The sequence below is a fragment of the Carcharodon carcharias genome, chromosome 7 (assembly GCF_017639515.1).
Source record: "Carcharodon carcharias isolate sCarCar2 chromosome 7, sCarCar2.pri, whole genome shotgun sequence".
Lineage (NCBI taxonomy): Eukaryota > Metazoa > Chordata > Chondrichthyes > Lamniformes > Lamnidae > Carcharodon > Carcharodon carcharias.
This window is the reverse complement of record NC_054473.1, coordinates 24,740,382-24,756,501: the sequence shown is the minus strand read 5'-3', so window position 1 is coordinate 24,756,501 and position 16,120 is coordinate 24,740,382. Positions and strand designations below refer to the sequence as shown.

General features: G+C 41.5%; 1 protein-coding gene across 5 annotated transcripts in view; it reads right to left on the bottom strand.

Annotated features, from left to right (window-relative positions):
* Positions 1 to 6,944: 6,944 nt before the first annotated feature.
* pbrm1 (polybromo 1) overlaps positions 6,945 to 16,120 on the bottom strand; it is a 97,802-nt gene continuing 88,626 nt past the window's right edge. For all 5 annotated transcript variants that reach the window (XM_041191195.1, XM_041191198.1, XM_041191196.1 and 2 more), the window contains 3 exons: positions 9,750 to 9,829; positions 9,320 to 9,548; positions 6,945 to 7,491 (listed from right to left, as the gene is read on the bottom strand). In XM_041191195.1, the coding sequence (XP_041047129.1) occupies positions 7,325 to 7,491; positions 9,320 to 9,548; positions 9,750 to 9,829 (476 nt within the window). In that variant the 3' untranslated portion in view covers positions 6,945 to 7,324. The remainder of the gene's footprint in view (positions 7,492 to 9,319; positions 9,549 to 9,749; positions 9,830 to 16,120) is intronic.

Below are 16,120 nucleotides of genomic sequence, written 5' to 3'. Positions count from 1 at the left end.
TATCAGTCAGTGTTGTTAAGCCTACAGTGAAGTAGATTTCTCTCGTTCCTATCAGTCTGACACTGTCTGGAGCAGTTTCTCCTAACAAAATATTGGGAAGACCAAAACCAATGTCTTCAGTCCCCACCGCAAACTCCATTCCATAGCCACCAATTTCACCCCTCCCTGGCAACTGACTGAATGAACCAGAATGTTTACTAATTTTACTTTCCTATTTGTCACTGAGATGAGCTTTCACCCACATATTTGCACAATCACTAAAACCATCTATTTCAATTTCTGTAACTGGGGCCCAACTCTGCCCTTTCATCTGCTGGTGAATGTTTTATCCATGCCTTTGTCAGTTCTAAGCTATTCTGATGACTTCTGACTGGCCTCCCATGTTCTATGCTCCATAAACTTGAGGTCAACCGAAACACTTCTGCCCTTTTTCTTACTTTTACCCAAGTCCTGTTTACCCATCACCTTATGCTCATTGATCTACACTGGCTTGCAGTTAAACATCCCAATTTTAAAATTCTCATTCTTGTTTTCACATCTCCCCTTTGCCTCATCCCTCATCTCTGTAATCTCGTCCAGCCCTGCAACCCTCCAAGGTATCTGCACTCCTGCAATTCTGGCCTCTTCAGCAGCCCCAATTTTAATCACTCCACTACTGGCTCTTAGAGCTCTAAAATTCCATGTCTAAGCCTCTCTTGACTCTCCTCTAAAATGCTCCTTAAAACCTACCTATATGACCAAGCTTTTGGTCACCTGCCCTAATATTTGCATACATGGTTCAGTGTCAAATTTTGTTTGATAACATTTCTTGCTCAGTGACTTTAAAATCAGAAAACACCCGTATTTCTGATAGCCCTTTGCTACTGGTCATTGTGTTAAAAGCACTATATAAGTAATGTTGTTTCAGAAATATCCTTCCTCTCCATTTTCCTGCAACTCATATACTACTTTGCGCTTTTCCATTTTGAAGCTTTTTAACTCATTTTGTCTACCTAAGGAGTCGATGGACTTGTAACAGATATTTACTGAATGTCCACTGCTGGAGATGGGAAAAGAGGAAAAGCATAAAGATGAGGTCCATGTGGAAATTAAAGGCTAGTCAGGGATTGGGATTGAGAGATTTCATAAGGCATGTAGAGCACTGCTTCTTCCAACCATATTCAGGCCCATTCCCTGATTCCTTGCGTTGATAATTGTAACAGTGCTGCTTCTTTCTCTCATTCTAGTCTGGAGAAATTAATTGACTGGGCTTCCCAGTTCTAATTTTTTTTTACATGGCCCATTTCTTATTCTTCCCTCTTTTTAATGGACTTCTTCGAACACCTCGGGCAGTGGGGTGTTCATTCATACCTATTACAAACCCACTATCTACTGCAACATGATTTATGTTTCATCCCAAGCTCCATCCTGCAAAGATTGCATCTCCATCTTTCAGTTTTATTTACTCTATGACTCAAATTTCCACAATAGAGCTGCTGAATAGTCCTCTTCTATCATAAGTTTTTCATAGAATCATAGGCGGAATTTTATAGCCCCTCTTGCTGGCAGGATTTTCCTGTCCTACTGAAGTCAATGGACTTGAACGGCTCACTGCATTTTACGGCCCCACCCTGTCACGATGGGGGCCATAAAATTCCATTAATTGCATAGTTACAGCACAAAAGGAGGCCATTTGACCCATCATGTCCATATTGGCTCTCTGTAAAAGCAACTCTCCCTTTTCCATGTAGCCCTGCATTTTTTTCTTTTCAGATAATTATCCAATACCTTTTTGAAAGCCATGACTGAATCTACTTCCACCACACACTCAGGCAGTACGTTCCAGAACTTCACCACTCATTATGTCTCATCTGCAGTCTAAAAGCCCTAATTTGAATATTCCCTACTTCCTACACCTCCACAACACAAAAGACAAAAAAATACTATGGACACTGGAAAACTGAATTGAAAACAAAATTCTGAAAATACTCAGCAGATCTGGCAGTATCTGTGGAGAAACAGAATTAATGGGTGGAATTTAATTCCCCAGCACCACATCCTCCACCCAGGAAGTGGGCTGGGAGGAGGGGTGGGGTCGAGGGGGTCAGCATAGAATCAGAAGGGAAGGCAGGAGGCGGAGTGCCTGTCACTTTCTGACACCTCCCCCCCTACTTAAGAACATAAGGAATAGGATCAGGAGTAGACGATTCAGCTCCTGGAGCCTACTCTGCCATTCATGAAATAACATCCTTACTTTTATGCCCAATCCCTCTCATAATAAAGGATAGCATTCCATTAGCCTTCTTAATTACTTGCTGAACCTACATACTGTTTGTGACCTATGCACTAGAACATCTAGATCCCTCTGCACCTCAGAATTCTGCAGCTGTTCTCCATTTAAGTAATACTCTGCTCTTTTGTTCTTCCTGCCAAAGTGAACAACTTCACATTTTCCCACATTAAACTCCATTTGCCTGGTCTTTGCTCAAGTCAGGTCAAGGATGACCTTCCCCCTTGGAGGCCAATTAATGGTCTGTTAAGGGTCTCATCCCGCTACTGCTGGTATTTTAGCAGCAGCATGAGGGCCTTACGCCACGTGGGGAGGCTGCCCAGTAAAACCTGGTGGCCTCCCTGCAGGTGTGCAGTGATGGGGTCTCTCCCTATTGGACAACCTGTTGCCCCTTGGTGGCCAGGGCTGCCCCTACTGAAAAAGTCCCCTACACCCCAATTCTCTATAACCCTCCTCTCCCTTGCTGGAGCCTCCTGACTGGCCCCGGCAAGACTGACCCACTTACCTTGTGTTCCTGAGCCTCCAACTTGGTAGCTGCTCCAGAGCCTGCTGCAGTCCCAGCTGTGGCAAGTTTGCCACTGGGCAGTGGTTTGGGCCACCACAGCAGTCATAAAATTCAGCTAAATGTTTCAGGTGTGTGACTTTTCATCAGTTCTGACATGTTAACTTTGTTTCCCATTCCACAATGCTGTCAGATCTGCAGAGTATTTACATGTTTTCTGTTTTTATCTCTGCTTTCACTCAACATTAATGACAGGGCCATTTTTGTCCTTCAACTTTGTCACTAGCCTACACATTCATCCTATCACTTTCTACCAATTCCATAATCTTTAATGTGTTTCCTTTCCTTGCCATTAAATTTCTTGAAGAATTGTTCTGCTTGGAATATTGATGTTAAGGCTTCCATTGCCCTGCTCTTACCTACTTCTTCCCAGGCACTTTCCCATGCATCCATAGCTGATGTCATACCTACCTGTTCCTTTCTTCCCACACCATCATCCACAGCCCAAACACTCTTTGAAAGTGATTTGTACGTACTTTGTCTCTCTGGTATACTGTATAGGCAATTTAGGGTTCTTCTCTATATTGGGGAAACTAAACAGATTGGATGACCACTTTGCTATACTTATTGTCAGACGTCTTTGGGTAAAGTCTAACTCCAGAATTCATTCAAGACCATACTGCGAAATGTTCCTGTCTCACAGCACGATTTAAGTATAGTTCTACTTGAGAATTGTGGAGCTCATCAATTATTTGTGGTAAAGAATTCAAGACTTTTCACAAGCTAATTAGAGTTAAATCTTTCCATACAATATCATTGTCAAATGTTACTTTATCATCAACAGTAGAGCTTTTGCCTTAAATTAATTGTCTTATGAAAAAAACATCTCCCACTGGATTTGCATTTAATTGTCCATAAAATGCTTAAGAAATTTAATGGATATTTTCCTTTTGACTCATGAGTGCAGTTTTTGGGATTAAATTAGGGCACTAAAACAGAGGCTAAAAACTACAAGTGTCCATTTCCCTATTTATGTTTGTAGTATCCACAGGTCCATATTGAGACTGTTGAAGAACCAATAGAGATGGGGCTCTGAATTTGGCACTGCCTAAGATGACGATTTTCTTTGCCTTAGAAAACAATTGAGAAACTTTTGGAGTTTGTCTCCCCCATAATGTTGGGTGCCATTTTCAGAAGCATTACGTAGATGTAACTCATTGAAATATAAGATTCTGACAGGGATGGACAGACTGGATGCAGGGATGATGTTTCCTCTGGAGGGGGGCTCTCAAACAAGGAGTCACAGTCTCAGTATATGGGGTAGGCCATTTAAGACTGAGATGAGGGGAAATATCTTCACTCAGAGGGCGATGAACCTGTGGAATTCCCTACCACAGAATGCTGAGGCCAATTCACTGAATACATCTAAGAAGGAAATACATAAGATTTTTGGACTCTAAAGGCATCAAGGGGTATGGGGAGAGAGTGAGAGTATGGCATTGAGATAGAGGATCAGCCAAGATCATATTGATTGGCGTAGCAGGCTCGAAGGGCCGAATGACCTACTCCTGCTCCTATTTTCTGTGGTAAACTTTCTAGGCAAAACTCCCTGCTGATGGTACATAAAGTTGCCATGATTCATGTTACATCTGCAAACTCGAAAACCATTTCTTCGCAAGTAACAAAAGCTTCCTTAATTGACTCGGACCCATAGGAGTGAACTTTACAGGGTGCTGTGGTCCCTGCCACCTTGGCTACAAAGTGACGGGGCGGTGGGATGGGTGGGTGGAAGAGCGTGCCTACAATCCTGATGACTGCCCTGCAGCAATTTAACACTGAGAGCAGCGTTAATTGCTTTAAGGTGAGACTGCTGCCCCTATCTCAGGATGAAGTCCCGCTTTAGAGAGCTGACAATTGGCTGACAGCACTGTAGTCCCAGCAGCATTCAACAGATGCAATGATCACAGGCATTCCCACCATGTTGAAGAACCCAGTTAAGTCTGGGGTCAAGGGTCTTGGTGAGGATCTGGGGGGTTGGGTTCAAGAAGCCAGGGGGGAGGGATAAAAGCAGGAATGACCTTGAGGAAATGTTTCTGATGGACTCAGGGGACCCCCAAAGGAGTTCTCCCTGCCCCCTTGCCTGACGCAGAACTGTAGAGTGTAGGCCAACCCTTGCAAAATACCAGCAGCTGTGAGATGAGGCCCTTAAGTAAAATTTCAGACAGATTAGGGACAGGTGGGAAGGTGGCTGTAAAGCTACCCGCTGGATTTTACGTGCCTCTGCTGCCACCTTCAAACCCATTGAGGGTGCGTAAAATCCAGCCCATAAGTAGGAACTTAGGTCCAAGCTGTAGGAATTAACCCATATCTATACACTCAAGGCTGATTAGTAGGAAATCTAAACAAACAATAACACAACAATGTAGAACTTAAACATGTGGAGACATTCATTTCATTCTCACATAAAGCAGATTTTTATGGGGGTCACAACTTTTTCTACTCAACATCGCACAAGTGAACAGAATGTCATAATGATAAAAACAAAAAAACTGCGGATGCTGGAAATCCAAAACAAAATCTATCACTGCTTGTTTGTCCCTACAACCACACCCCCCCCTCCACCTCTTTGTCTCTCTATCTCTCCGCCCCCCACACACACACCTTAAACCAGCTTATATTTCAACTCTTTCTTGGACTCGAATGCAAGTTCTGTCGAAGGGTCACGAGGACTCGAAACGTCAACTCTTTTCTTCTCCGCCGATGCTGCCAGACCTGCTGAGTTTTTCCAGGTAATTATGTTTTTGTTTTAGAATGTCATAATGGGTGCTCTCAAATTTTATGTCATTAAAAATAAAACTAGTTAAGACATCTTAAACTTCATTTTAAGAGGAAAAATAGAGTAATTTCTTTTTTTAAGAAGTCTCTTCACAATGAAAACAATTAAAACCAGTTGCTCTACCAATGGACTGCAAAAACATATTGGCCTGAATTTTTTAGTTGGTGTGTGGGGGCAGGCCTGACATGCCGACACATAAAATCACGCGTGATGTCATCGTGCTGTGTCGCGATGTTTTGTTCGGCGTGCATGCACTGGATTTGGCTGTGCACCCACCGATAACTGATAGGCCTATTAGGGTCATTAATGAAATAATTAACGTAATTCTTTATGCTGCCTGTCCAACCTTAAGGTTGGCAGGTGGGCAAAAAGGCCAAGTGGCCTTCATGTATTTTAGGAAACATCATCCACGAGTGGGATGAGGTTTCCTAAAGCTTTTACCACTGAAATAAATTTTTTTTCTTAAATATAAAAACATGTCCCATCTCATGTGGCATAGTCACATGAGGGGACATGTTTAATTAAATTTCCAAATCATTTATTTATTTATTTAAAAAGCACTTCAATCTCCCTGAAGCAGCTCCATGCCTCAGGGAGATTGAACCGCTCTTTTGCACACATGTGCGCGAAAGTACGCTGGGCCTGACTCTCCCTCCTCCCCCTGCCCGCACAGGTAGCCCTGAATGCTACAGCTCGCATCTTATGCTGGGCCGGCTTTAATTGGCTTAAACTGCTGCCCCCATCTCAGGATGAAGTGCTGCTTTAGAGAGCTGCCAAATGGCTGGCAGCATTGTAGTCCCAGCAGCATCGACAGGTGCAGTGACCACTGCTGGGACTACAGGCAATTCCACGATGTTGAAGAGCCCAGGTAAGTCTGGGGTCAAGGGTCTTAGTGAGGATCTGGGGGGCTGGGTTTGAAAAGCCAGAGGGGAGGGGTAAAAGGGGGAATATGACCTTGGGGAAATGTTTCTGATGGATTCAGGTCCCCCAAAGGAGTTCTCCCTGCCCCCCTTGCTCCTGCCCATCTACTGAAAAATTCATGTATATTTGGAGATGGGAACCGGGACACAGGGTTCAGTTCACTCATATGATTAAATGATCTTGGCTACATTTTTCATAGACAATCATACATGTGTGATATAGGTAATCCGGTACCAAGTATGTAACTGAATGTTCACAAATTGCCCATAGACAAGCAATATTATTTAACAGTGAGCAAAAGAATGGAAAGCACATGAATTGAGATCAAGCAATATCAGTTCAGTTCCAAATGGATAAAATTCAGAATGTGATAAAGTCACTTTACAGTTGGAAAAATCAGACCCACAGTCTAGTGCTGCTTGGATGTACTTTCCTTTTTATTAATGAAAAATGTTCAAATTAGACTCATTATAACACAAATGTACTGAGCAAGCATACTTATCCTCCCAAGTACCAGTGAAAAAATTAAACTGAATTCTATACAGAGGATAGAATCAGTGCAAAAATATAATAGCGTTTCCCATAAGACCATAGCAGAGTCTAACAATAGTAAATTGAAATGTCTAGTGACAGCTTATTTAAAAAGTCTTTATAAAAACAAATACAATTTGACCATACAAGAAATGCAGTAAAATAAATTGTACTACCATTTCCCCATAGGTACTAAAACACACAGCCACACTTTTCACATAACTCTTGCATCATAAATGGTGGTAATGTAACAAGAATTCAGTCATTATTCCAGACTGTACGCATGCCGAATATTTAGAGTGTCCCGGAGCATGATGTCACGTAATCGCCACAGTGCATCAACCATGGTTGTGTGAGCACCTTTACTCTTTAACCAGTGAGAGGGCAACCGGCTCTCTTGTTCTTTTGTAAGGTGGACATCTTGCCTTCTTGCTGTAAAGGAACATAAGACAATATGATGTATGTAGCTGTGTATTTGTTAATTTCACTACCGCTTTGGTGTGGTTCAAGGTTGAAAAACCAGGTCACAACATGGTCCCTTCATACAAAATACTGCAGATGTTGGAAATCTGAAATAAAAACAGAAAATGCTGGAAATACTCAGCAGGTCAAGCAGCATCTGTGGAGTGAAACAGAGTTAACGCTTCAGGTTGATGATGATCCTTCATCAGAACTGAGGAAAGATAGAAATCCTCTCTTCTGATGGAAGTGTCAGCTTCGACCAGAAACATTAACTCTTTTTCTCTCCACAGAGGTTGCCTGCCCTGCTGAGTATTTCCAGTATTTTCTGTTTTTATTTCATGGTTCCTCCAAAGCCATCCTAGAATTGAAATTACTTACTTCTGAAATGTATTACAAATCCTCAGGAAGGATCAGTAACACATTTAAAAATCCAATCTATAAAATGAAGTGGAATAGGGATTTCTTTTAGTTTATTGGATATCAGTTCAAATGTTGTCAGACATGTTGGGTTTGCTAGAATTTCTACTTTTTGAAGAAGGAAGGCATTATGGGGCAAATTTTGAGAAGCCACCATTCCTCCCAATTTCTCAGGGCTTCATTTCATCAACCTGAAAATCATTTTTAACAACTGGAAATCTATGGGATGCAAGTTGAGTATGCTGATCTCTGTGCTCATTGATCCACTATTGGAGTGAGTGTTGCCTTGCTGAATTACATTTACATTTCAAGGAAGAATTAGAAGAATCTTAAAAAAGCACTAGCAGACAACACCATTTCTGCTATTCTCCACACCACCATAGGAACATAGGCAAAGGAGAACACCATTAAGCCCCTAAAGCATGTTTCGCCACTCAGTGAAAACATGGCTGATCTGTGACCTAACTCCATATACCCACTTTTCCCCAAATTACTTAATACCTTTCATTGACAAAAATCTATCAATCATAGTTTTAAAATTAACAATTCATCTAGCATCAATTGCCATTTGTGAAAGAGAGTTCCAAACTTCTACCGCCATGCCTGTAGAAGTGTTTCCTAATTTCACCGCTGAAAGGTCTAGCTCTATTTTTAGAGAGACCCCCTGTTCTAAGACTCCCTAACCAGTGTAAATAGTTTCTCTCTATATAACCTATCTGTTCCCCCTAATATCTTAGAAACTTTGACCAAATCACCTCATAACCTTCTAATTTCCAGGGAATGCAACCCTAGTTTGTGTAATGTCTCTTTGTGATTTAACATGTGAAGTCCAGACATCATTCTGGTAAATATGTGCTGCACTCCCTCCAAGACCAATATATCGTTTCTAAGGTGTGGTGCCTAGAACTTCTTGCAGTACTCCGGGTGTGGTCTAACCAGGGCTTTGTTTGGCAGAAGCATGACACCTGTCTCATTGTAATCATGTAAGGGCTAGTATTCCATTAGCCTTTTGAATTATTTTCTTTATCTTTTCATGATATTTTAATGATGTATATCTGAACCAAGTTTCTTTGAACCTCCACTGTTACTAGCTTTTCATCTTTTAGGAAGTACTTTGTTCTATCCTCTTTAGGTCCAGAGTGGATGACCTCACATTTACCTTTATTGAAACCCATTTGCCACAGTTTTGCCCATTTAGAACTATGCAAATAAAGGAACTTTAAAAAAAATCTTATAATAGATACATTGCTAACCAGCACATATTTATCATTTCATGCCAGCTGCTGAAACATCTCAAGCAACATAACTTGTATTTTTTGGTAAAAGCTGCACTGATTAATGAAGTCCATTATACACATTAATTATACGCATTGCATTTTACCTGAAAGGGACTGGTCCCACTTGCTGACAGTGTTAGAGTCAGCACTCAGCCCCTCAATATATCTCAGATAAGCTTCTGAGTGCAGTAGCCGCTGAGTCTTTGGTGGAGGAGCTACAAACATCGGTGTTGATGGCTGTTGCTGGATAGTCTGTTGAGCTGTGACTTGTTGTGTAGGATACGGTGGTGGAGCCTGCTGACCCTGAGGTCCAAGATTAGGATGAATACCAATCTAAAACAGTCATAATTGTAAACATTAACATATCAAGTTATACCACATTAAAATTACAGATTTGAGCTTTTACTGATCTAAGTGTAGCGCATTTTTTTAATAAACAGGATTGATTTAATCATGCTTCGTATTATAAGGCTATTATATTCCATGAAGGTAAATCTACGTTGAAAAAGTACCCAATCAAATAACTTGTTTTACCTGCTGACCATATGGAGTTCCTGTAGTGGTCACAGTCGGTGATCCTCCCACCATGGTAGTCACACTTTGACCTATAACACCTGCAGTTTCAATGGAATATATTTCAGGGGATTCTAAACGTTAAAATGAAAATTAATTCATACCTAACCAAAGATCCACTACACTAACTGTATTTTGATAATTACTTTTGTCTTCAGACAGTAGTATTTTAAATCAACTGTGCTGAAAAACTTTTTAAAAACTGTTTTTTGATCTAGGTTAACCTGTTGAAAACAGATAGCAAAATTAATCTGTACTTGACAATAACTCCTTTCTAAAAAAGGAAATGGGAGCAGAAGAGGCCATATAGCCATTTGAGCCTGCTCCTATAACAAAATCACAGTTGACCTTCTACTTTAACACCACTTTCCCACTGTATCCCCACATCCCTTGATGTCCAAAAATCTATCAATCTCAGTCTTGAATATACTCAATAATTTAGCAAGCACAGTATTCTGAGGTAAAGAATTCCAAAAGATTCACAACTCTGAGTGAAGAACTTTCTCCCTGCCTCAGTCCTAAATTATCAACCTCTTGATCACCAGACTGTGACCTCTAATTCTAGATTCTCCCATCATGGGAGATAGCCTCTCCATTTAGTTGAATTTTAACTAGGAAAACAATTAATCAGTGGTGGGCTTGTTGAGTAATGTAAAATTTTGTGTTCCACACCCCTTCAACTATTAAGTTTTCAATCCTACCCTTGCTGGGAGATGCTGAGTGGCCCAGTAATTCTCCACAAAGACAAAGGCAAAAAGTTGAAGGGAGTAATTCCCAAGTCCCTGGCAGTTAGCCTAAAGCAACATTTGTGAAAACCTTGGAGCAGGTTACCTGCTCTCCCTCAAATACTGAGTAACCCTGTTTAAAAACCAGTGAGAAAATACAGATTTACATACATTTTCCAATGTGGAAGAGTACAAAAGCACTGGTTATATCAGATTTAACATTTGGCCTGAGCATATAGAGTCTTATGTGAAACTACTTTATGTGCTTTAGATATGTGTGTAAAATGATTAGAAACTTAATCAATTTCCAAAATAAAATACCAGAATTCAGGCAGAGTGTAACAATTAGTTAATGCAAAACTTTGAGTTCCACCCAATATTTCACCTCAAAATTTTTAAGTAAAGTTGCATTTTTAGTGCCACTTTTAATGCTTTTCTGCTGAAATTACCCACCGTTAACTGCTTTCCAATGACAGCATCTATAAAGACATCACCTGCTGTCGTTGTAAGTCAAATGATGCATTGATAGAAAGTCAAGTGCTCTTTCTTATACTAGAAAACTGACAAAAGTGCGCCTGGAATGATAATGGAGCCAGTTGACTAAACAATACAGAAAATATTTGGAGCAACTGTAATTGACTTCTATATGGAAGAGTGCCCTGGACATGCTACTGCTGTCTTATTCAGCAGTTTGATAACTTCTAACTCCAAAGCCTGAAGGTGATTGTGCACATTAAATGGTAGAGCAAAATAATCAGCTGTGACATCCCTGAGCATGCCAAGAATATTGACTGAGTCCAAGCTATGCTGATTAGGACATGCAAGCTTTAATGGAAAATTCTAGGATACTGAAAAGGTACCGTACCAATAGCTGGAACAGGGCATAAGAACATAAGAAATAGAAACAGGAGTAGACCATTCGGCCCCTTGAGCCTGCTCTGCCATTCAATAAGATCATGACTGATCTTCCTGTGTTTCGATTTCCACATTCCCATCTAACCCCAATAACCTTTGATTCCCTTGCCAAACAAGAATCTATTTACCTCTACCTTAAAAATATTCAACGACTCCATATCCACCACCTTCTGAGGCAGAGAATTCCAAAGTTGCACAACCCTCTGCGAGAAAAAATTTCTCATCTCTGTCCTAAAAGAGCAACCCCTAATTTTAAAACAGTGCCTCCTAATTCTGGACTCACCCACAAGAGGAAACATCCTTTCGACATCCACCTTGTCCAGGCTTTTAAGGATCTTGTACACTTCAATCAAATCACCTCTCACTCTTCTAAGCTCCAGTGGAAACAAACCCAGTCAGTCCAACCTTTCCTCATAAGACAACCCACTCATTCCAGGTATCAATCTAGCAAGCCTCCTTTGAACCGCCTCCAATTCACTTACATCCTTCCTTAAATAAGGAGACCAAAATTGCACACAGTATTCAAGGTGCGGTCTCACCAATGCCCTGTATAACTGAAGCATAACATCCTTACTTTTATGTTCAATCCCTCTTGTAATAAAGGATTAGCCTTCTTAGTTACTTGCTGTACCTACATACTAACTTTTTGGGACTCATGTACTAGAACACCTCTGCACCTCAGAATTATGCAGCCGTTCTCCATTTAAGTAGTACTCTTTTTTTTGTTTTTCCTGCCAAAGTGAACAACTTCACATTTTCCCACATTAAACTCCATTTGCCAGATCTTTGTCCATTCACTCAACCTATCTATATGCATCTGCAACCTCATGTCCTCTTCACAACATACTTTCCTATCTATCTTTGTGTCATCTGCAAATTTAGCTACCATGTCTTCACTGTCCTCATTTAAGTCATTGATGTAAATTGCAAAAAGTTGAGGCCCCAGTAGAGACCCCTGAGGGACACCACTCGTCACCTCCTGTCAAAGACCCATTTGTGCAGTCTCTGCTTTCTGCCAGCCAGCCAATCTTCTATCCATGCTAATATGTTACCCACTACACCATGTGCTTTTATTTTCTGTAATAATCTTTGATGTGGCACCTTCAAATGCCTTCTGGAAATCTAAGTACAGTATGTCTACAGCCTCCCCTTTATCTGCTGCACATGTTACTCCTTCAACAAACTCCAATAAATTGGTTAAACATGATTTTCCTTTCACCAAAACCATGCTGACACTTCCCAATTGCCTTGATCTCTTCTAAGAGCCCAGCTCCTTAATCATCGATTCTAATAATTTCCCCACGACAGACGTTAAGTTAACTGGTCTATAGTTTCCTGTTTTCTGCCTCCCTTCTTAATAAAGGGGTTATATTTGGTACTTTCAAATCTGATGGAACCTTTCCAGAATCTAGTGAATTTTGGAAAATTAACACCAGCACATCAACTACCTCATTAGCCACCTCTTTTAAGACCCTAGGATGTAGTCCATCGGGACCTGGAGACTTGCCAGCTTGCGGCTCCATCAGTTTGCTCAGTACTGTTTCCCTAGTGATTTCAATGTCACCAAATTCCTTTCTCCCATTCACCTGATTTGCAGCTGTTACTGGGATGTTTTTTGTATCCTCTATAGCGAACACAGAAGCAAAATATTTGTTCATTTCTTCCACCATTTCCTTATTATCTACTATTAACTCCCCACCATCACTCTCTAGAGGACCAACACTCTTTACTTACTCTTTTCCTTTTTAAGTACTTGTAGAAACTCTTGCTATCCTCTTTTACATTTCTAGCTAGCTTCCACTCATCCTCCAATTTCTTTCTCCTGATTAACCTTTTAGTCATTCTCTGCTGTTTTTTATATTCTGTCCAATCATCTGTCCTGCCACTCATCTTTGCAGAGTTGTATGCTTTTTCCTTAAGTTTGATGCTTTCCTTAACATCTCTGGTTAACCATGGATGATAGGGCCTCCCCTTAGAAATTTTCTTTATAGTATGACCAGAGATATTCAGGTTACAATGAGAAGGAAAAGAGAGGCTTTTAGCAGGTACAAGGGAAGCAAATCAGCAGAGGAATTAGTGGAGTACAGACAGTGCAGGGTGGAGTTTATGAAAGCAATTAGGAGATCAAAGAGGGGATATGAGAAAGCTCTAGCTGGTAAAAGTAGGGAAAATTGCAAGATATTCTATAAGTAAATCAATGGGAAGAGGATAACCAGGGAAAGAGTAGGGCCCATAAGGACCAAGGGGGCAACCTAAGGGCGGAGCCAGAGGACGTCGCTAGAGTGTTGAATGAATACTTCACATCCGTCTTCACCCAAGAGATTGAGGATGAAGGTATCGAACTCGGAGAGAGAGACTGTGAGGTTCTTAAGCAAATTGATACAGGGAGTGACAAGGTATTGGAGGTGTTGATCAGGCTTAAAAGTGGACAAATCTCCAGGTCCAGATGATTTATGTCCCAGATTGCTGAGGGAGGCAAGGGAGGAGATCGCAGGGGCTCTGACCCAAATTTTTAATTCCTCTCTGGCCAAGGGGGAGGTACCAGAGGACTGGAGAACAGCTAATGTGGTTCCACTATTTAAGAAGGGTTATAGAGATAAGCCAGGGAACTACAGGCCAGTGAGTCTCACGTCAGTGGTAGGGAAACTATTGGAGAAAGCTCTGAAGGAGAGTATCTATCTCCACTTGGAGAGGGAAGGTTTGATCAGGAATTGTCAGCATGGCTTTGTCGGAGGGAGGTCACGCCTACCAAATTTGATCAAATTTTTTGAGGAGCTGACCAGGTGTGTAGATGCAGTTGATGTAGTTTACATGGATTTCAGCAAAGTCTTTGACAAGGTCCCACATGGGAGACTTATAAAGAAGGCAAAGGCACATGGGATACAGGGTAATTTGATGCGGTGGAGTCAAAATTGGTTTAGTTGTAGGAGGCAGAGGGTGATGACAGAAGGATGCTTTAGTGACTGTAAGCCAGTGTCCAACCACAGGGATCTGTGCTCAGTCCCCTATTATTTGTCATTTATATAAATGACACAAATGACTAAGTGGGGGGTAGGATTAGTAAGTTTGCGGATGACACAAAGATTGGCCGGGTGGTTAACAGTGAGGTTGAGTGTCTTGGGCTACAGGAAGATATGGGCGGGATGGTCAAATGGGCATCTGCGTGGCAGATGGAATTTAACCCTGAAAAGTGTGAGGTGATACACTTTGGAAGGAGTAATTTGACAAGGAAGTATTCAGTGAACAGCATAACACTAGGAAGTTCTGAGGAACAAAGGGTCCTTGGCAAAAACAGAATTACCTGGAAAAACTCAGCAGGTCTGGCAGCATCGGCGGAGAAGAAAAGAGTTGACGTTTTGAGGGTCTTTGGCATTTGTGTCCATAGATCTTTAAAGGCAGAGGGGCATGATAGTGGGGTAGTGAAAAAGGCATATGGGACACTTGCCTTTATCAATCGAGGCATATATTACAAAAGTAGGGAGGTCATGTTGGAGTTGTATAGAACCTTAGTGAGGCCACAGCTGGAGTACTGTGTGCAGTTCTGGTCGCCACTTTATAGGAAAGATGTGATTGCTCTGGAGGGGGTGCAGAGGAGATTCACCAGGATGTTGCCTGGGATGAAACATTTAAGTTATGAAGAGAGGTTGGATAGACTTGGGTTGTTTTCGTTGGAGCAGAGAAGACTGAGGGCGACCTGATCGAGGTGTACGAGATTATGAGGGGCATGGACAGGGTGGATAGGGAGCAGCTGTTCTCCTTAGTTGAAGGGTCAGTCACAAGGGGGCATAAATTCAAGGTGAGGGCAGGAGGTTTAGGGGGATGTGAGGAAAAATGTTTTTACCCAGAGGGTGGTGACGGTCTGGAATGCACTGCTTAGGAAGGTGGTGGAGGCGGGTTGCTTCACATCCTTTAAAAAGTACCTGGATAAGCACTTGGCACATTGTAACATTCAAGGCTATGGGCCAAGAGCTGGTAAATGGGATTAGGTAGGTAGGTCAGGTACTTCTCACGTGTCGGTGCAGACTCGATGGGCCAAAGGGCCTCTTCTGCACTGTGATCCTGTGATAGTAGAAACATACTTCTGCTGAATACTCTGAAATATTCTCTTAAATGTCTGCCACTGCTTCTCTATTGATCTATCCTCTAGCCTAGTTTCCCAGTTCACTTCAGCTAGTTCAGTCATCGCCACATAGCCGCCTTTATTTAAGTTTAAGGTACTAGTCCTAGACCCACTCTTCTCTCTTTCAAACTGGATGTAAAATTCAATCATATTGTGGTCATTGCTACCTAGGGTGCCTTTACTCAGAGGTCATTAATTAATCCTTCACGTTACACAATAAAGGCCAACGGGGAGCAGTGTGGGTAGCACAAAAGATAAAGACACATTCAAACATAACCTAACTCTGCAGAACATCAAGTCTGACAGCCGGAAAAATCTAAGAACTGACTGCACAAGTAAGCAAGCTAGTAAGCAGCAAAATGTGATTGTTGTCAGGTAGTTCCAGTATCAGTACACCTCTACTACAGCCAAACCTATTTAAATAACTCCTTCGGCCTCTGCCTCTGATGTCCTGTACCCAGAAAATTAATCACCATCTCCCATCCTTTGTGTATCTTTCTTTGCTCCTTAAAGTCAGAGGGCTGCAAACCTCAATGTATCTAGAGTGCAAATGAGTGTCATCAATTTTTTGA